General features: G+C 40.1%; 2 protein-coding genes across 3 annotated transcripts; one reads left to right on the top strand and one right to left on the bottom strand.

Moving 5' to 3' along the window:
- Positions 1 to 1,646: 1,646 nt before the first annotated feature.
- Positions 1,647 to 9,537, bottom strand: LOC139938256 (glutathione S-transferase theta-1-like). 2 transcript variants are annotated; one of them, XM_071933669.1, is made up of 5 exons: positions 9,334 to 9,537; positions 6,592 to 6,679; positions 5,593 to 5,743; positions 4,216 to 4,383; positions 1,647 to 3,015 (listed from the first exon to the last, which is right to left on the bottom strand). In XM_071933669.1, the coding sequence occupies exons 1-5, from the start codon at positions 9,443 to 9,445 to the stop codon at positions 2,848 to 2,850; spliced, it is 687 nt and encodes a 228-aa protein (XP_071789770.1). In that variant the 5' UTR covers positions 9,446 to 9,537; the 3' UTR covers positions 1,647 to 2,847. The 2 variants fall into 2 exon arrangements, with proteins under 2 accessions (XP_071789770.1, XP_071789771.1); XM_071933670.1 differs by having other exon boundaries at positions 2,873 to 3,663.
- A 209-nt stretch (positions 9,538 to 9,746) lies between these two features.
- LOC139939013 (uncharacterized) lies at positions 9,747 to 20,832 on the top strand. The gene is made up of 8 exons (XM_071934722.1): positions 9,747 to 9,825; positions 10,318 to 10,389; positions 11,066 to 11,168; positions 11,954 to 12,021; positions 12,686 to 12,755; positions 13,478 to 13,645; positions 16,230 to 16,445; positions 17,418 to 20,832. The coding sequence occupies exons 1-8, from the start codon at positions 9,752 to 9,754 to the stop codon at positions 19,029 to 19,031; spliced, it is 2,385 nt and encodes a 794-aa protein (XP_071790823.1). The 5' UTR covers positions 9,747 to 9,751; the 3' UTR covers positions 19,032 to 20,832.
- Positions 20,833 to 21,255: the final 423 nt, after the last annotated feature.

The raw sequence follows: 21,255 nt of genomic DNA, 5'->3' as shown, positions 1-21,255 counted from the left end.
CCTTGAGTGTTTAGTATTAACTCTTGGTTGCTATATTTACATAGGTTTGTACACCCTTCTTTATCTTTCCTTTACATTGGCAAAGAGGCTGCCGCCATAACGACAGCAGTATCCCCTGTTAAAGAGTCAACTCACACAAAACTTGTGTACGCCTGCAACCGTGGACCTCCTATTGTCACTCTTTTTTGCAACAGCTCCCATTGGTTTGTACACATTTTCCAACTGTGGACCTTTCCCGAACCGTGGACCCTGTTGATCTTTGTTAATACATGTATATAGGTCCCCGGTTTGAATGTACATACCTACACATCAACACAATACAAACAATCTCAACTGGTGTATTTTGTCTACTGTTATGGATGATCAGAGACAAAAATAGACTTAAGAACAGGGCTTGAACCTCTGACCTATGCTGCTTAGTTCGAAAGAATATCTGTATGGGGTGTTGTAAAATAAAATAACAAGAGTAATACTAGGCTGTCACATTCGCTTCACAGTTAATAATAATAACTCTTATTTGTATGTCTCAAAGCGCTTCCAACATGATTACCCTGATCACTGGGCCATTTCATTCATTAAAGACAGTGGACACTATTGGTAATTTTCAAAGACCAGTCTTCTAACTTGGTGTATCTCATCATAAACATAAAATAAAAAACATGTGAAAATTTGAGCTCAATCGGTCGTCGAAGTTGCGAGATAATAATGAAAGAAAAAACACCCTTGTCGCACAAAGTTGTGTGCGTTTAGATGGTTGATTTAGAGACCTCAAGTTCTATATCTGAGGTCTCGAAATCAAATTCGTGGAAAATTACTTCTTTCTCGAAAACTATGGCACTTCAGAGGGAGCCGTTTCTCACAATGTTTCATACCATCAACCTCTCCCCGTTACTCGTTACCAAGTAAGGTTTTACGCTAATAACTATTTTGAGTAATTACCAATAGTGTCCACTGCCTTTAAACCATCTCAGCTCCCTGGGGAGTATACAACCTGTGCTGCCAAATATGTAGCACACTAAGCTAAATCTATCACAAGAACCATCTCTGCCCTCACAGGTACCCATTTACCCCTGGGTAGAGAGAAGCAGTTACAGTAAAGTGCCTTGCTTGGGACACAGGTGTCACAACCGGGATTCAAACCCACACTGTGAAAAGAAACACCAGAGTTTAAGTTCGGTGCTCTTATCCCCTCGGCCACGACACGGTTACCATGTTGTGCATCATTCGCATGCTTTTCAGTAATAACATGTTTTGTGTTTTTTACTGGATCAAACAATTTCGGTGGCTTTTACTCAATGTGTTTGATTGATTATATATTCATCTTTTTACTTGTACATGTATCTTTATTGTTTTATGATCATACTTTATGGATTTTAATTTTGGACCTTTTAATTTTTGTTTTGTTTTTGTGGTTAAAATTTGTGTTGTTGTAAAGCGCCTGGGAGCATTTTTAATGGATTTGGCGCTATATAAATGTTTATTATTATTATTATTATTATTATTATTATTATTATTATTATTATTATTATTATTATTATTATTGTTGTAAGATAGTTTAACCTGTTTTGGTGTCTTGATAAACTAATAGTTCGTACACTGATAAACTTTTCCTGACAAGGGCAACTTCACATGTTGTTGATATCTTAATTTTTTTTATTAACTTCACTTCATAATTATAAATTCTTAAAATTAAATTACAGCATTTAACCAAAATATATATTTTATTCTTTTAACATAAAATAACAATATTTGCTGAACTCCGACCGAACGACTTGATACACCTCTTGCATATTCATCCTGCTTGAATAGTGTCCTCACTGAGGTCCAAGACCTAGTAGGTCCAAGAAGACCTATCGTTGGACGGGTGTTGTGTATGACTTGTCCGATGTATGTAACTGTAAGGGTGCTACACCAGTAGATAACTAGACATTTTCATTTTGATCACAAATCATAATAAGTGCTTTGAGATGCCTGTAGACAAAGCAATGTTAGTTATTATCATCTGAACTTGTATTACAGGCAGTGGACACTATTGGTTATTACTAATTATTATCATAAAACCTTTCTTGATTACGAGTAATGGGGAGAGGTTGATAGTATAAAACATTGTGAGAAACAGCTCCCTCTGAAGTGACGTAATTTTCAAGAAAGAATTTTCCACGAATTTGATTGCGAGACCTCAAGTTTAGAATTTGAGGTCGCGAAATCAAGCATCTGAAAGCACACAACTTTGTATGAAAGGGTGTTTTTTCTTTCATAATATTATCTCGGAACTTCGATGACCAATTAAGCTCAAACTTTCTCAGGATTGTTATTTTATGCATATGTTGAGATACACCAAGTGAGAAGACTTGTCTTGACAATTACTAATAGTGTCCACTGTCTTTAAAAGATATAGAATTGTTATTATTGAAAAAAAAATTTGTTGAAAAGAAAGGTTTCTTAGGATTGGACCTGATCTGATTTAATATTTACCCCCCTACACTAAGTTCACTTTGTTAGAAAACAAAATTCCACAGAATTCCACAAAGATTTGTGGCATTTTGAAGAATGAATGTATTGCTGTATTGGAATGCACCTCCACAGCAGATTGCAGTGCCATGTACCACAGGACAATTTTTAGGAGAATAATTACTCCTGAATAGGAATTTCTTGAAATATTCTGTTCCTCACTGAAGATATATCACACTCTTGCAATGGTATCTTGTGGAAATTTCTGATTATGAAAAATTGTCAAATCATGTTTTTCAATCATATCCCCCAAAAGATTGTGGGGCTTTCAGCAGACTGCTTTTGGACTCCACTCCAATTCCTACGGCCATGTATCCATCAATGTCGTTTCTGTTTTCATAGTTTTGATTTCTGCTGTTTCAAACTCATGTCTCGCACTCTGTTTATAACCGTGAAGACCTCGTCGAAGTGTGGACTGAGCTCTTCCCTGACGCGCTTTATCCATGCCGCTATTTTGGGATGGTCGGCGGTGACGTCTCGACCCGAAGCGGAAACCTGTACCACCTGAGGCGATAAGGGGGAAAAGCATCCATGTCATAGTTTGCACATTTTGGTTTAGATTCCTTTGTTGATCTTTTTCAGTGTTTTTGTTTCTGTCAGTGGCTGCTGGGACATTTTTGGGAATTGACTTTGAGCGGGCATCGAGTTACTCTCAACTTTGACTTAAAATTTGATGCAGCGATTCACATTGCAAACCAATCGCCAATAAATCAGGGAAATGAGCGTGCATCGAGTCACTCCAAACTTTATCACCTGATACAGCGATTCACATTTAATCACATTGCAAACTGATCGCCAATATATCGGTTGATGCGCTGGGCAAACAGAAGGTTACAAGTTTCCGCACAGTTTGTCACACCTAGGCAGGAAGTCAGACAAGTGCCTGCCGGACACCGGCCGATAAATGGATCGAGAACTCGGCCCAATATCTGTCATGGCAGCGTGCAAGACACTTTTAATTGTGACTGTGACTGCCGGTCGGTGCCTTGGCTGATCCTTTTAGTGTTTCTTGTTCCTGTCCCTTAGACTGTGCATTAAGGTGTGTACTTCATCGAAGTGAGGTCGGAGCTCAGATTTAACACGCTCTGTCCAGGTTCTCAGGGTTGGATGACCGGCGCTGACGTCTCTTCCTGAAGCAACTACCTGCTCTACCTATATGTGCAACCAGAATGATCAATGCAAAAAAGACCCTTCCCATGAAATATTGTAAAATTTTAAACTTTATTTTAGCCACACCCAACAGCGCAAGTGCCAATAACAGGATGGATGAAAACTTTAAATAACATAAAATAGCAAAACATTATGCTAATTACATTCAGCATGCGTACAGACACTATTGGTTGGCAAACGCCATAGAGATGTGCACTAAGACGCATTTATGCGTCTGCATCACCCCACCATAACCCCATACAAAATGGTGCGATTTGCTGTCATTTAGTGCTCATGCGTGCCATGCAAATTAAATGATGTCAATGATAAGGGAACATCTCAAAAGTCGGAACGATATAAACATTCTCATTGGATCGGATAAGTGTCCAAGCGTGTACATATAAATCATTCCGTTGGACCGCTACAATAATCGATTGAAACATTCAAAAATACATGCCGCCCAGCCTCTGCTTTAACTATGACTTGGGTATTAAGCAAACATCAAGCTACGAGCCAAAAAACTGAGACCAAAACTGAGACAAAAATGCGAATTACCTCACACACTCCAAGCAGGTCTGCAATGCTGATCTGATGTCCGGAGATATACGGGGTGTCCTTCAAGAAAAAATTCTCCATGTTTGTGAGTGTGGTGTTCATTGCAGCGACGTGCTTTCTTAGTTTTCCTTCATCTGGCGGGTTGCCAGTAGCTTTAGGTAAAATCACCTGCAAAGATATTGAATGTTTTGATAGATGTTAAATTTGCATCTGAGATAGAGAATATTCACAAAGGAATAAAAGGGTAGCAACTAGTTCTTTCACAGCCGTTTAAAACAGCGCAGGGCCGAAATGCCATGTAATAACATGACAATTCGATCCTGCAAGGTTTTAAACAGCCGTGAAATAGGCGTAATAAAGTAAGAAACTCTGTAAAACTTATCCGTTTCCTTCGATTTCCTTGAGATGATGTATGTTTCTACCTCCATGGTATGTACATGTGCAATGTCCGTGTGTTGCATGCCTATTTCACACAGTTTTTGGTTCCGTTGGTGCGCATGCGCGTATAGTCTTGGTGCAAGACGTTCTGTTTTCCTTTCACACACAGCGCGGCCAACTCACCGACAGCGCCTGCATCGCCCGTAACAAGATACGTCTTGCATCAAGACTAGCACGGAGTATCCTCTCACAACCGGTTATAAACACTGGTCATTATCAAGGGTTTAAACACCCCCACGCAACGTGCTCTCCACCAATAGGAATAGCGAAACTGTGTGAGGTATTTATGAATTTTGATTTTAACCGTGTTCGATGTGTGTAAGCAATTTTTACTCAACACTTTCCAGAGTTCTGTGACAAAAAAAATCACAGGCATATTACTCGGGTGGGATTCAAACCCACGCTCTTTGCAATTTTTAAGCCATGTAGGCCTGAAGCCTTTTTGAAAGGAATTTGAAAGCGCACAAATTTGTGCAGCAAGGGTAAAATATTCTCTTTCAATGTTCTCTAACAAGCTTTGGCTTGTCTGGTTACGCCCCCATTTTCAATTCTCCTCAATATTGTTATTTGTTACTACTATTTTGATTATCTGTTAGAATGGAAATAAATGTCTTGAAATGAAATGAATGAAATGAACCTCGATGACCAATTGCGTCAAAATTTTCACAGAATTTTTATTTTATAATTTATGCATTTGTTTAGATACACCAAGTGAGAATACTGGTCTTTGACAATTACCAAAGGTGTCCAGGGGTTGATTTCACAAAGAGTTAAGACTAGTCTTATCTCGAGTTAGGACGAGTTACTGGTCATAACTCAGGACTAGCCTTATGCTTTTAATATCTCCTAGGACATGTCCTAAGTTAGGACTAGTACCTAACTCTTTGTGAAAACGACCCCAGTGCCTTTAAATGAATTTACACGAGCAAATGATTGTACCTCCTGTATGAATACTGTTGCACAATGCATGCGGGTGTTCCAGTGCTGCCATGCCATGTACTCTTGCACCTTGCTCCGCGCCTTGCGGTCTTTAGGGTACCAATGATCCGGGCAGTCAAACCGCTCAGCAAGGTATTGAAGGATAGCTACACTGTGGAACAAACAAGGAGGTAGACATTTTAAACTTTCTCATAGAGGTGCCCTTTACCAAGGAAAAAACTGCCTTGCTTTTTTTATCAAAGAAAAACTGCCTTGCCCTTTACATGTACAAAAGGACAAACTGCCTTGCCCTTTATCAAGGAAAAATTACTTGCCCTTTGCCTCCCAACACCTGTCTTGCCTTTTACCAAGAAAAACCTGTCTTGCCCTTTACAAAGGAAAAAACTGCCTTGCCCTTTACCAACAAGGGAAAACTGCCTTGCCCTTTACCAACAAGGGAAAACTGCCTTGCCCTTTATCAAGGAAAAAACTGCCTTGCCCTTTACCCTCCCCCCAAAAAATAAAAATAAAAAAATAAAATAAACTAACCTGCCTTGCCTTTTAACAAGGACAAACTGTCCTGTCCTTTACCACAGAAAAAGGGCCTTGCCCTCTACTAAAGAAAAAAACTGTTTTGCCCTTTACCAAGAAAACCTGCCTTGCCCTTTATCAAGGAAAAAAAACTATGCCCTTTACCAAGGAAAAGACTGCGTAGCCCTTTACCAAGAAAAAAAATGCCCTGATATTTACCGAGGAAAAAAAATGCTTTGCCCTTTACAAAGAAAAAAATTGCTTTGCCCTTTTACCAAGGAAAACTTCATTGCCCTTTACCAAAAACAAACTGCTCTGCTTTTTACCAAGAAAGAACTGCCATACCCTTGCAAGAACGTCAAAGCATTACGAATGAAATTTTGCCCTGATCTTTACAACAGAACAGTGCTCAGCAGATTTAACCCCAGTAACAAAAATGTATGAAACGGATGTAATATTTTATTAAATATAGAAAGTTATTTAACTTACCTCTCTGTCAGTGTAAAATCACCATCTTGAATAACAGGAACTTTCCGAAAAGGACTAATGAGACCATATTCCTCACTTTGATGCTCGTCTTCAAAAGAAGGAAAGAAATTAATCTCAAAAATTCAATTCAAGTATGGATATATTTCAAGTAAGTTGACTCAAAAGTTTAGTTTTAAAATAAATCAAGATCAATCTTATCCAATTCAATGGTCAATCGACACAACCCTTTTCATTCTGTGTCAAAATCGTGAATTTTTAAAAACAAATTGCCTAACAACATCACAAGGCTAGGCGACCATCTTTTTAAGGCAAGGAAGATGCAAATGATAAAGTAAAAAATAAATTAAGTACAGGACCAAGTTACTGGGCTACTCATGGAGGTAGAATTAGACCTACCTCCATGGTAGTCCCATAAATTGGTCCAATCCACTCTTAATCCTTGGCCCAACCCACCCTGTATCCTTGGCCCCAGCACCATTGATATAAAAATCTTTTGCTTTTTTTTGTCGGGTTCCCTCAACCACTTATAAGTTATCAATAATGATGCAATCACGTAATGGTTCTTAATCTGATATCTATGCCAGGAGACAAAAGCTGGTCCGCCGTAAAATCCTTTTATGGAAGAAGGCTGACATGTACAGCATAAAGTCTGAAATTAATATCTTTGGCAACCAGTTTGTTTCTTCCAATTTTGTTGAAACTACAGTCGACGACCTGTGGAGCCAGATCACAATCTTCCTTCACAATATCTTGGATAAGATGGTCCCCTCCAAGCTGTCTTCTACATGGTACAGTTAACCATGGATCACTCCCCACATCAAAGCCCTATTCAGAAGAAAGAAGAAAGCCTTCAGAAGAGCTAGACGGTCAAAGAAACTAAAGGACTGGACCAGATATAAGAACCTCAAGAAATTGATGCAATGTGACTGCAGATCAGCTTACAACACCCACATCAATGACGTGCTGTGTCAAGGAGGAGTTAGCAACCCTAAAAAGTTCTGGTCCTTCATCAAGAGTACTCGTTGTGAGAACCCTGGCGTTGCCCCGCTGATGAAAGATGGCAACCTACAAAGTGACAGTACAATAAAATCCAACATGTTGAACGACCAGTTCGTTTTAGTCTTTACTGATGAGGATACCACTGAACTACCAGATCTTGGCACAAGCCAGCACCCAACAATTCAATCATTCTCCACCGACTGCGAAGGTGTAAAGAAACTCCTCGCAAAGATCAAACCTCACACAGCCTGTGGTCCTGATAACCTGCCAGCCTATCTTCTTAAAGAAGCAGCTGAAGAACTTGCATCAATCTTCTGCTTACTATTCAATGCCACTCTCCATCAAGGTAAGATTCCACATGCATGGAAAACAGCTGACGTGACACCAATCTTCAAGAAGGGTGACAAACACAGACCTGAAAACTACCGCCCAATATATTCTCTCACTTCAATCATCTGCAAGACGACTGAACACATCATCCACAGCCAGACAATTCAACAACTTGTTAACAGCCTGCCAATTTGGTTTTAGAAAGAGGCATTCCTACGTCTCACAGCTCCTGATTACAGTAGATGACCTAGCTAGAGGACTCCGAGACAAGCAGCAGATCGATGCTATTCTATTAGACTTCTCAAAGGCATTTGATCGAGTTCCACATGAGCATCTACTACTTAAACTTCATCACGATGGTGTCAGAGGCCTGCTACTCTCTTGGATTCGTGATTTCTTATCAGGAATACCCAACAAGTCATCTTAGAGGGAAAAAAGGACAACGTTGCCAGCGTCACATCAGGGGTTCCTCAAGGTTCCGTCTTTGGTCCCCCGTTGTTCTTAGTATTCATCAACAACCTGCCTGAGTGTGTTAGTTATAATACACGCCTCTATGCTGACGACGCCCTCCTGTATAGACCAATCCAATCCCAAGATGACATCACTATATTACAAAAAGATCTTGCCAACCTCCAGGAGTGGGAAGAAAAGTGGTTAATACCTTTCAACGCAGCCAAATGTGAAGTTCTCAGAATCTCCAAGAAACATACCAACATTCTGGGAGCTACCCCTTACTCAATCCATGGGTCTGCACTTGGAACCGTTGATGAGGTAAAGTACCTGGGAGCCACCATCAACAAAAACCTCAGCTGGAAACCACATGTCCAAAACATCTGCAACAAGTTAGAGCAACAGCACCCTTGGCTTTCCACGCTTCAAAATGAACAAGTTGGCAAGATCGATGAGAAAATTCAGTCAAAATTTATTGATTTTTTTACCAAAACTGTGATGTTTGTTTGAACAAATCTAGGCGCCGGAGCTGTCTACTCGTTCAGAAGCATTAGATCAGTAAGTTTCACGATGCAGACCGTTGCAGATGGTTGTTTTCAAAAAAGCGAAAGAGGCCAAGGATACAGAGTGGATGGATTGGACCGATTTATGGGGCTACCTCCATGGTATACTTTAATTATTGAAAGTTATACTTATACTAGTGACGGAGTGTATTAGTACTATAACTAAAGACTTGTTTTTTTTATACACAACTTTGTTTACAAATTCAAAGGCTTTGCCATAATGTGAAAAAATCTTATACAAAAAGGAGTCAATAAAAATGAATTGTGCAAAGTAATGCAGATAATCACAATCAGATCTCGCGATACCCCGCCCACTCCTCAAAAGATGTGTGGTCCTGAATTAGTTACATTACATGTCCAGGGAGCAGGGCACCCGTCCCTAGAAAAAAAATTAACTCACATTTTCGAAGAGCCACCGGCTTTGGCGTGAAAGGAATTTTGTTGGCTTTGCAGAAGAGCACCACAGCTCTCGCTGGTTGTGACATGAGGTCATAGTAAACCTTTAAACTCATGGTGAAGAAAAGTATTGGAAATCTATCACGCAAAACTTACTAAAAAAGTAAATACACTAGCCGGCAGGTGAGCTACTGTCAGTGTGACTGTGAGCACGAAATTCAATGTATGAAGCGTGATAGCGTAGTCTTGGTGCAAGACGTTCTTGGTGAATTAGCAAAACCCTAACCCAAAGGACCTACACGTTAAACGTGCGGCGCGGAACGGGGAATCGCAATTATTAATGAACAACAGGGTCTTGTATCAAGACTAGATAGCTGCAGGGACGTGAACGTCACCACTTCAATTACGTCACTAAATGCAAGATGGCAGCCTCCATTAGTCGAACGAAAGTTCGCACAGTGAGCGAGTGTTCGGAAGGAACCGATTCCAGTGAAAGGTTCGTGTTTTAATTGAAGTCTGTCACTGAAAATGTTACTTTACTGGAGTGGAGCCGATTTAATTGATTCAATCCTTCTTGCTTACCTTTCATTTATCGATAAAGAAGTGGTGACGTTTGACTGATTGAGAAGGGGGCGGTGGGCAGTGGGGCGGGGATACCCCCCTATATTACAAATACCTTTCAACATACATAGCCCATAGCCCAACTTGCTAAGCTGTAGTGGCTCTCTTTTAACATTGCTACCATCACAGTCGGATCCTCACAGTCGCCATGGCGATTGTGATGAGACCGATTTACTACAGCTCAGCTCAACATAACAAGCCTATTTTAATAGAAAAATTAATGATATTAATATCAAAGTTAAAAGTGTAACCCTTGAATAAGACTTAAGTCTAAGTCTGAAGTCTGTATAAAGACTGCAATTGCATGAGATGTGTGCAACAATTATTTATTTATGTTTTGTTGTGTTCCTATTTCTCTCTTCCGTAGTGAATTGCTCCAGGAACTTAGACTGCTAACAGAAATCTACATTAATGAACTGAATATTATTTATGATGACAGGTAAAGTGTGTTTGCACATTGGTTTAAACTTTAAATTAAAGCCATTATACACTTTCGGTACAGAAAAAAAAAGTTCACTGATTTACAAATAATTTACAGGGTTTACAGAAGGCAATGGTAAAAGACTTCTCTTAAAATATTATTCCATGAAATGCTTTACTTTTTGAGAAAACATTAAAACAATATAAATTCTCGTTAGCGAGAATTACAGATTTATTTTAAACACATGTCATGATACGGCGAAATGCGCGGAAACAAAAATGGGTTTTCCCGTTATTTTCTCCCGACTCCGATGACCGATTGAACCTAAATTTTCACAGGTTTGTTATTTTATATATTATAAGTTGTGATACACGAAGTGTGGGACGTGTATAATGGTTTTAAGTGTAAAACCAAAATTAATATTCTTTATACCCGATGCAAATTTAACATCCTTTAAATCGTACAGTATCCACTGCTACAATAGAGAATTTTAACTGCCGCTAGCTACCGGGCAATCTTGGTGGGCTAGTTGGTATGTCACTGTATTAGAACTGCAAAGGAAGTGGGTTCAAATCCAATCGAAGTGATATGCCTGTGATTTTGTTTACACAACTCTGAAAAGTGCTGACATTGATTGGTGTAAGAGTAAAACCAAGTAATTGTGTTATAATTTGTCCCCCTTTTGTTTTAACAGTGGAATCGCGAATGAAGTCAGTGTAGTCTTGCATCCAGCCACTGCTGATAATGTAGAGGAGCAGTATGTGTGTCTGACATTAGATATGAAGTTACCTGAGCAGGTTAGGTTACATTTTATAAACGAAACCAAGGATTAGGGATTTGAGGCAAGGTTTTGGTTTGCGGTAACACCATGTGTGTATCTCCTTGCTAGGCATATTATGTTCTTTTGAGGACTTGTTTTAATTTATATTTTACTACCGCGGAGTAGATTTTTTAGGACACTTCTCAGTTCTGAAAAGAACTTTTTTTGCTTTTTAACTACTATTTGGGCGGGAGGTAGAAAATCGACCTGGGTACACGCATGTAAAAGAACCCAGTGCACTTTTCGAAAAGAGAAGGGGTTCGCCCCGGTGTTCCTTGCTGTGACTGCTGCATGCGCCATAGCACCTGACCCTTATAAGGTGCTAAACAATTGGGTCTCAAAACTCATCACTGCAATTACCTATCTTTCTGAAAGTTTGTATATACTCAGCGCCTTGAGTACCTTGTTTGGTAGATACGTGCGCTATATAAGACTTTGATATTATTATTATTTTGTGTATCAATGGGACTTTTGTCAAGTGTAAAAATTTAGCCCAGTAATAACTCATAATGAGAAGCTCAAATTTTTTAGTAGTTACCGGAAATTTGTTGTGTTGTTTGACTCCTGAAATGAAAGCCAGGGTGATGCTTTTTAATTTTTTTGTCCCACTCTAAGCTGTACTCCCAAGCAGTTTTAGTAGAAGAACAAAATTATGTCAGTGTATAAACAGTTATAGGTACTCCTTTGAAAGGTAAAGTCACAGGCAAGATTTGTTATTGGGAGAGTATGGCCATTTGACACTATCTATTTTACTTTTGACAGTACCCAGACGTTCTGCCGGAAATCACCATCAGGAATTCCAGAGGGATTTCGGACGAACACCTCATGAGGTAAGTTGATAACAGAGACAGAATAAGCCTTTATCTATCGTCATTAGTTGGGTCAAGGGCTTTGATACTCACATCATGAACATGATGGGGAAGTATCGTGGCCGAGCGGTTAAGAGCACTGAATTCAAACTCTGGTGTTTCTGATCAGGAGAGTGTGGGTTTGAGTCCACAGCCGTGACACTTGTGTCCTTAAGCAAGACACTTAACCTTTGCTTCATCCTTCGGATGGGAAGTAAAGCCGTTGGTCCCATGTGTTGTGTAACGCATGTAAAAGAACCCAGTGCACTTATGGTAAAGAGAAGGAGTTTGCCCCTGCGTTCCTGGCTGGATTGGCAGCATATTGCGCCAAAGCACCTTGTAAAACCATTACATGGTGCTTAGTATTGGGTCTCATTATATTTTAAACTTCGTCCCACTCACCTTGCAGTAAAAATACCTGGCGCTTTGTATCCTTTGGCAAAAAGTGCGTTTTAAATACGGCTATTATCATTTTATTTTGGCAACTGTCCAGAATTGGTGGGGCCTAGTGGATACCTTTCAGTTTGATTGATGTTTTTGAAAAAGGTGCTCAGACTAAGACACACATAATCAGTGAAGTTTTTTGTTTAACTTATTTGTAGTGTTAATACTGTTAAGACTGTGTTCTTGGGCGTTTCTTTTTCAGTCTTGATGCCAAGCTGAAGCAGTTAGCTGAGGAGAGACAGGGTGGAGCTATGCTGTATGAACTAATTGAGGTATAATCGTTGTTTAAAAACAAATAATCTCTTATGCTACCCAACTGTAACTTGTTTAAAGCAGTGCAGTTGGTTTCACCCACTTGTCTGTATTTGGGAGGACTTGGTTCAAGTCAGGTTTCGTGTTGGCTCGATGAGCTTTTTAAACTTACGCCCTCTAGTGTCAAGTAATTGCCAATTCAGGGAGATGAATCGCGAACATTGCCTGAACATCTGACGTCACACTTCGAGGCTCATGAATAATGTTAAAGACTGGCCTCCAGCTGGCGTGTACAATGTACATCCTCCTTTGACCTACATTCACTTCACATAGAGATACACTGTCAAATTCTATGGCGGACTAATAGGAGTGTACTGTTTGGGCATCTATGGAAATCTCATGTAACTGCACATTTATCCAATGATATCATTGTATCCAATAGAATTACTGGATCTGAGTAGCCGGTACCTGTCTTTATCCTTGCGGATAATGACAGGGGCCCAGTCTAACGCAAACATAGCAGAGTTGATTGGCACTTTCCTGGTAAGTGAGGTCGGACAACAAAGTGCTGAACTAGAGCTGCAAATGATGGATAGTCTTTTTGCATGATGCAGAGGATTAATCGGACGATCAAGGTCTCTTCAAAAGTTTTACTTGAGTCAAGCGTCAAGCAGTTCTGTTAAAAAAATGAAACAATGTTTTAACACCATTCTTTGTGATTTCTTATTTGTTCGTTTGTCAGGTTGCCAAGGAGAGCCTCACCAATAACAACACACCGAGCTGTCAGTGTGTGATCTGCCTACATGGTTTCACAGAGGGTGACGTCTTCACCAAGACGCCCTGCTACCATTACTTCCATAGTCTCTGTCTGGCTCGTTATCTCAAACACGCTCAGGAAAGCGAAGAAAAGGTGAGGTGAAAACTTACGATGCTTACATTGAAAAACTGATTGTTATATGAGACCAATTTAAGAACTCACTCTGCGGTAGTGCAGGTGATAACGATCCTATAAGCTAAAGCCAATTTTCTATACCTTCCGTCCAAGTAGAAGTAAAAAAGCAGGACAGTTTTTTCAGAACTGAGAAGTCTCCTTAACAATCCAAAAAATCTACTCCGCAGTAGTAGAATATATAGCGAGGCAGTTCTCTAACGAACAAGCTCTACCTGGCAAGTAGATACACACATGGTGTTAACACTTAAACCAAACATATAGATGAAATCTCCTGGGTTGCAAGATGCAAATGTTGGCAGCTCTGTATTCTTGGAATATCCAGTTATTAAAGGAACACGTTGCCTTGGATCGGTCGAGTTGGTCTTTGAAAAGCGTATGTTATCGTTTGTTATAGAATGCATATGATTAGAAAGATATTTTAAAAGTAGAATATAATGATCTACACCAGTATCACTCGAAATTGCGTGGTTTTCCTTTTACTTCGTCGACAAACACGGTCGGCCATTTATGGGAGTCAAAATTTTGACTCCCATAAATGGCAGACCGTGTTAATTCGCAAAATAAAAGGAAAACCACTCAATTTTGAGGCAAAAGTGTGTGGATCACTGTATTCTACTTTTTAAACATCTTTCTAACCATATGCATTTCATAACAAATGGTTACAAACGCTTTTCAAAAGCCAACTCGACCGATCCAAGGCAACGTGTTCCTTTAATATGATTTTTGGGGTTGAACAAAGAATTGACTAGAGTGGGATTTGAACCAATGACCTCCGGGTTAACGTGCCGGCGCTCTACCAACTGAGCTATCTAGCTCTATATTGGCGGTGTCCCTATTTTGTCAAAATCTTTGTTCGGGGGTGCCAGTCAGAAGCCATACAACCGTTAACTGCCGTTTGGCCAGGGATCACACCCAAATTATGATACAACCTGGGAAGCGGCAGCTAGGGGATCACCTTAAGGGGATGCGACTTTTTGTTTCAGATATCAATATAAACCACAAGGGAAACTGACTGGGTAAATTTGTAAATGATTTTTGGGGTTGAACAAAGAATTGACTAGAGTGGGATTCGAACCAACGACCTCCGGATTAACGTGCCGGCGCTCTACCAACTGAGCTATCTAGCTCTATATTGGCGGTGTCCCTATTTTGTCAATATCTTTGTTCGGGGGTGCCAGTCAGAAGCCATACAACCGTTAACTGCCGTGTAGCCAGGGATCACACCCAAATTACGATACAACCTGGGAAGCGGCAGCTAGGGGATCACCTAAAGGGGATGTGACTTTTTGTTTCAGATATCAATATAAACCACAAGGGAAACTGACTGGGTAAATTTGTAAATGATTTTTGGGGTTGAACAAAGAATTGACTAGAGTGGGATTCGAACCAACGACCTCCGGATTAACGTGCCGGCGCTCTACCAACTGAGCTATCTAGCTCTATATTGGCGGTGTCCCTATTTTGTCAAAATCTTTGTTCGGGGGTGCCAGTCAGAAGCCATACAACCGTTAACTGCCGTGTAGCCAGGGATCACACCCAAATTACGATACAACCTGGGAAGCGGCAGCTTGGGGATCACCTTAAGGGGATGCGACTTTTTGTTTCAGATATCAATATAAACCACAAGGGAAACTGACTGGGTAAATTTGTAAATGATTTTTGGGGTTGAACAAAGAATTGACTAGAGTGGGATTCGAACCAACGACCTCCGGATTAACGTGCCGGCTCTCTACCAACTGAGCTATCTAGCCCTATATTGGCGGTGTCCCTATTTTGTCAATATCTTTGTTCGGGGGTGCCAGTCAGAAGCCATACAACCGTTAACTGCCGTGTAGCCAGGGATCACACCCAAATTACGATACAACCTGTGAAGCGGAAGCTAGGGGATCACCTTAAGGGGATGCGACTTTTTGTTTCAGATATCAATATAAACCACAAGGGAAACTGACTGGGTAAATTTGTAAATGATTTTTGGGGTTGAACAAAGAATTGACTAGAGTGGGATTCGAACCAACGACCTCCGGATTAACGTGCCGGCGCTCTACCAACTGAGCTATCTAGCCCTATATTGGCGGTGTCCCTATTTTGTCAAAATCTTTGTTCGGGGGTGCCAGTCAGAAGCCATACAACCGTTAACTGCCGTGTAGCCAGGGATCACACCCAAATTACGATACAACCTGGGAAGCGGCAGCTAGGGGATCACCTTAAGGGGATGCGACTTTTAATATGAAAACATTTCTAGCCCTGGTCAAGTTGATCTTCTTCCTATTTTTAATCACACAGCAACTTGACAAGACCATTCCCAGGCCTGTATGCTTCATTTTTGAAAGGGCAAGGGCACTAAGGCATCTTCTCCTAGATAAATTGTAAATTTCTACTGGGGCATTTCAAGGGCACTAAGACAATGACCAGAGGGCATGGAGGCAATCGGCTTTGTTGCCTCCATGAAGTATCAGGCCTGCATTCCAGAGCGAAAGTAACTGAAATGGCAAAAAGAAATTTGAGTAAACTATTTAACACATCATTGTATATTTCCAACAAGACTGTGTGTGCCGTCTGTCGAGAACCAGTGACCTACGACCTTTCCCAGCTGGAAAATGCTCCAGCCCCTAGTGCCAATCATGAAGCGTACACCCCTGATGCCGAGTTACGCAAGATGCAGAGAAGGTTTGCTGCCCTCTATAGACGACAGAAGGCAAAGGGTGGAATCATTGACCTTGAAGCTGAGAGTAATAAGTTCCTCATAGATATATCTCAGGTAACTTTTCCACTTTAAAAATATTACTTCTCAGACACACGATTTCTGAGAAAACAGAATTAGCTGTTGCAAACTGCGTACAAACCAAAATGACCTACAGTTTAATATAATGTTATGTTAAAGCCATTATACACTTTCAAAACAGAACAAAAATAAAAGTTCACAGATTTACAAATAACTTACAGGGTTTACAGAAGGTAATGGTGAAAAACTTCTCTTGAAATATTATTCCATGAAATGCTTTACTTTTTGAGAAAACATTAACACAATTATCAATTCTCGATATCGAGAATTACGGTTTTATTTTAAACACATGTCATGACAAGGCGAAACGTGCGGAAACAAGGGTGGGTTTATTTTCTCCCAACTCCGATGACAGATTGAGCCTAAATTTTCACAGGTTTGTTATTTTGTATATAAGTTGTGATACACGAAGTGTGGGCCTTTGAACAACACTGTTTACCGAAAGTGTCCAATGGTTTTAAGGGTATTAGTTTATTGCTCAAGTTTTGACCCTAGTCTTTCTCAAAAGGCAAAATGACAACACACACTTACAAGTATACAAGAGAAACATGGCCCAATTCATGAAGCTGTTAGGCAGAAAATACTGCTTGACAATTTCATAAAGCTGTTGGGCATCATTGTAAACTTAATGTAATTTTGGCTGGTATGACCTATTTCTGTTAAGCAATACTTTTCTGTGCTTAGCAAGTTTTTAAGCTTACAGCCTTTATGAAATTGGGCCCAGGACAGAGGCAATCAGGAAGAAAGATGTGTAAACAGAGAGGCAATAATCAATCAGAAAAAAAGAAGGATGAACAAAACAAAGGAGACTAAATCCTTCCGGTCCTGGAGAAACCTTTTGGCCTGTGAGAATCTCGCATTTAAACCCCGTAAGCTACCCGCTGATTAGAGTAAATGTTCAAGTTGAGACGAATAACGTCTTCATTTACTTTGCATTGTTCGTTTCAGACTCCTACACTGCCGCTAAATACTGGCATCACAGCGGTTACAACACAGCCGCAAAACCTTCACGAAAGAAATACCAAGACGCCAGATGTTGCCCCACGTGAGATGGAGCAGGGGCAGGAAGAGGCAAAACCTCCTGTTTCTAGAAATGACGCAGGACATAACAAGAGGAGTTACCCCGATAGGCCAAGATCGTCCAATAGGAGCAACCACAGACCGGCTGGGCGGGGCTCCGCCCAAGGGAGATGGTCAAGAGGGAGGGGTCACACACGCCCACATTCTTCGGGTAATAAGGAAAACTTTTCTAAACCAACAGATGCTGGTAGAAGGGATAACAGGCCTGGTCAAAGGTCAATGGATAAGGGATCAACAGAGCATGAGAGCACTACCGACCAATCACAGATTAGTACTGGAAGTGACAATATGGCTGACCAATCAGATAGGAGGTTTGACAATGATAGCATACGTCCAGCTGGTATTACGGTCAAAGATCATGAGAAACATGAGAGAGAGCAGGAATCAAAATGGAGAAATGACCCTCGTGGGACGGAAAATGAAAGAAGAAATGATGCATCGGCCGATAAATTGGACAAACCGGTGTGTGATTCAAGTGAAACCAGAATTGAGGGTCCAAAGTCTGGGACACGACCAATTGAGAAGAGGAGAAATAATTACAAAGACAAAATTAATCCAGATGCCAAAGCCACGGTAGATCCGGGCTCAACAGAGCCCACAGGGCGGAAGGAAAAACCAACTTTAAATGACGAGCGTAGGAAGAAAGGGCCAGATTCAAAACTGTCTGGAGACATAACTGCAGATGTGAGTGTGCAATCAGCTAGTATTAAGACCGACATGCGAACGAAGGGAGATACTTCTGAGCCAAGGAATAACTCAGGGCGGAGGCGAAGAGCAAAAGCTTCCGAGGACAACGTTGACGGAGATTGCAAGAGGGAACAATCTAATGATGTAAGACGTAAGAGCAGGAATGATAGAACTGAGATTAGGAAGGAGCATTATCATACGAGAGAAGAACGGAGACCAGAACATTTCAACCAATCCAAAGATGGATCTCATCAAAGCCAAAGCGCAGACAGAGGAAACCAACGGAGACTGTCTCATCTCAACCAATCAAATGACAGGTTTCAAAACAGTGACCGTAGAGGTAACCAATCGAAAGATCCATCTCGAGGTAAGGGCAGAGGTCATCTGCAGCGATCCGAACAGCTTAGCCAATCAAATAACGTGTCTCAAAGCCAAAATAAGGGTAGAGGTAAACTGAGGTCTGAATACCAATCACCAATTAACCAATCACAAGGCATGTCTCAAAGTGGTAAAGGTGGCAGTAGCCAATCAAAAGAATCGTCTCACAGTGAAGGACGTGACGGAAGAGCAAAAGACAAGAGACTTACTGATCTGAAGTATGAGACTGTTGGCAGTGAAAGCAAGAGCAACCCCGAGCTCTTTAAAGCCAAACATAATGATAGTGCCACTTCAGTCACGACTAAAACAGCCCTGAAGAACCTTCCCCCCGGCTGTGAGACAGTTTCAGATCCAAAGAAAGACTTGGGTCAGAGGTCAGTTGCACCGCCTCCTGGATTTGAGAATGTTAAGTTATGATGCTTGATGTGACCCTTTAAAAAGTTTCTTAAAAACAATTTTGGATAGTTTTTAAGTGAAAAGCTAAAGAAATTCCTTAAAGGCACCGGACACTATCAGTAATTACTCAAAATAGTTATAAGCATAAAAACTTACTTGGTTATGAGCAATGGAGAGCTGTTGACAGTATCAAACGTTGTGAGAAACGGCTCCCTCTGAAGTAACGTAGTTTTTGAGAAAGAGGTACATGCAAATATTTGAATTTGATAAAAGCAGGCCTGAAGCCTTTTTAGGGCATCTGAAAGCGCACAAATTTGTGCAACAAAGGTGTTTTTTCTTTCTTTGTTCTCTTGCAACTTTGATGACCATTTGAGTCCAAATTTTCACAGACTTGTTCTTTTAAGCATATTATGTTTGGATACACTCAGTGAGAATACTGGTCTTCGACAACAACCAAAGGTGTCCAGTGCCTTTATAACAATTTTGTGTGTATAACTTTCATGTGGAAAGCCAAAGAGATTCCTTTACAAAGTTATCAATAATATTCTTCAGTATTATGTGCATCTTTATCTCATGCCTAAATATCCACACCCTGTATTATAGACCTTATGCACTGACGTCATCCAGCGACCATCTTAGTGGAAAAACGGTGACGAAACAATCGAAACGCACAGATTTGTACACGTGGCGCACAGGATTGGCCAATGAACAACCTCCTTTTGACCTCTAGGTGAGGGCGCCCTACTGAAATGACGTCATGTGCATAAGGTCTATATTGCTGGACCTTTGCATAGGCCCTCATTGCTAGGATCAAACAAGGGAAACGTGCAACGTGTGCACTGGCCAAGCCATCTCTCGTCCATTTTTTACTTTAGTGAGGCTGTTTTTTTTAGCTATGTCACATGAAATGTGTCCACTGTCAAGTTCTATGGACCTTTCTTCTGCAGTGTTACAGCCAAAGTGTTTGCCAACCGAGTTTGGAAAACTATGGAAAGTTATAAACGCAAAAAAAAAAACAACAGATGGCCAGAATTTGTAACAATATCTTACAACTATTCAAAAATTTGTGTTGAATTTGTTGAAAACAAAGCAACCAATCTTGGGAGGTATTTTATTTGATTGAAAGTTTGCTGGAAAAAAATTGAATTTGCTTAAAACATCTGTTAAACAGAATTGAACTAACATTCAGCGGTCCATGCCTACCAGCACAGTTTGTTATCAAGAGTGTGTGAATTAGGACATTTATTTTGTGCAATTTAAATGTTTGTTAAAGGCAGTGGACACTATTGGTAATTACTCAAAATAATTATTAGCATAAAACCTTACTTGGTAATGAGTAATGGGGAGAGGTTGATAGTAAAAAACATTGTGAGAAATGGCTCCCTTTGAAGTGACGTATTTTTCAAGAAAGAAGTAATTTTCCACAAATTTGATTTCGAGACCTCAAGTTTAGAATTTGAGGTCTCGAAATCAAGCATCTGAAAGCACACAACTTTGTGTAACCGGGGTGTTTTTTCTTTCATTGTTGTCTCGCAACTTCGACGACCGATGTGAGCTCAACTTTTCACAGGTGTGTTATTTTATGCATATGATGAGAAACACCAAGTGAGGAGACTGGTCTTTGACAATTACCAATAGTGTCCAGTGTCTTTAAAAGGGCATAGTAAAATTTGAAAACAATCATGACACCAAGCAGTTGTTCACTATAGCACCTTAAACAAAATGCACGCATCATGGTAAATCCCTCATTTGAATAAAAGAGAATTATAACTTTTGAATATTTATGAATGAGCTAGTAAAAATAATTCTAATTGTTTAACCGAAATTTATTGCATAAGTAATAAAATAATGAAACAACAATAATTGGTTATTAAAAAATATGTGCTATATTTGACAGTTTTTTAGCATGATCCGAGCGGCGCTAAATGCAGCAAACCTGTTTGTTGTGTAATGTTTTTCCTTTTTTCAATTAAGGGTGTCGCAAACAAATAATGCCTGCTTTTTTTGCTATAATAGATGGGACTACCACCAAATGTGTTTGTAATGCAAAAAAGCTCCCAAACATTTTAGGTTTTTTGTTCTCAATATATCTAAGAGGTATACTTCGAAAATGACTTGAACAAAAAAAAACTGTTATTTCTAATAGTAATCATAAAGATGGAATAAATAAGGAGACTCTGGGTGCAACACACTAATTGGGCCAAAATTCATGCGGCAAACTGATTATAGAATCTGTGGAATAAGA

Source organism: Asterias amurensis, chromosome 6, assembly GCF_032118995.1.
Source record: "Asterias amurensis chromosome 6, ASM3211899v1".
NCBI classification, from domain to species: domain Eukaryota; kingdom Metazoa; phylum Echinodermata; class Asteroidea; order Forcipulatida; family Asteriidae; genus Asterias; species Asterias amurensis.
Note: the sequence above shows the minus strand (reverse complement) of the source record. Positions and strands in the feature narration are given on the sequence as shown.

Coding starts and splice junctions, on each gene's coding strand:
- LOC139938256 (XM_071933669.1), bottom strand. CDS start 9,445: ATGAGTTTAAAGGTTTACTATGACCTCATGTCACAACCAGCGAGAGCT. Junction 4,384..5,592: donor CAACAGTATTCATACAGGAG/GTACAATCATTT, acceptor ATATCTTTGCAG/GTGATTTTACCTAAAGCTAC. Junction 3,016..4,215: donor ACCTGCTTGGAGTGTGTGAG/GTAATTCGCATT, acceptor TTATCGCCTCAG/GTGGTACAGGTTTCCGCTTC.
- LOC139939013 (XM_071934722.1), top strand. CDS start 9,752: ATGGCAGCCTCCATTAGTCGAACGAAAGTTCGCACAGTGAGCGAGTGT. Junction 11,169..11,953: donor ATATGAAGTTACCTGAGCAG/GTTAGGTTACAT, acceptor TACTTTTGACAG/TACCCAGACGTTCTGCCGGA. Junction 12,756..13,477: donor TGCTGTATGAACTAATTGAG/GTATAATCGTTG, acceptor TTCGTTTGTCAG/GTTGCCAAGGAGAGCCTCAC.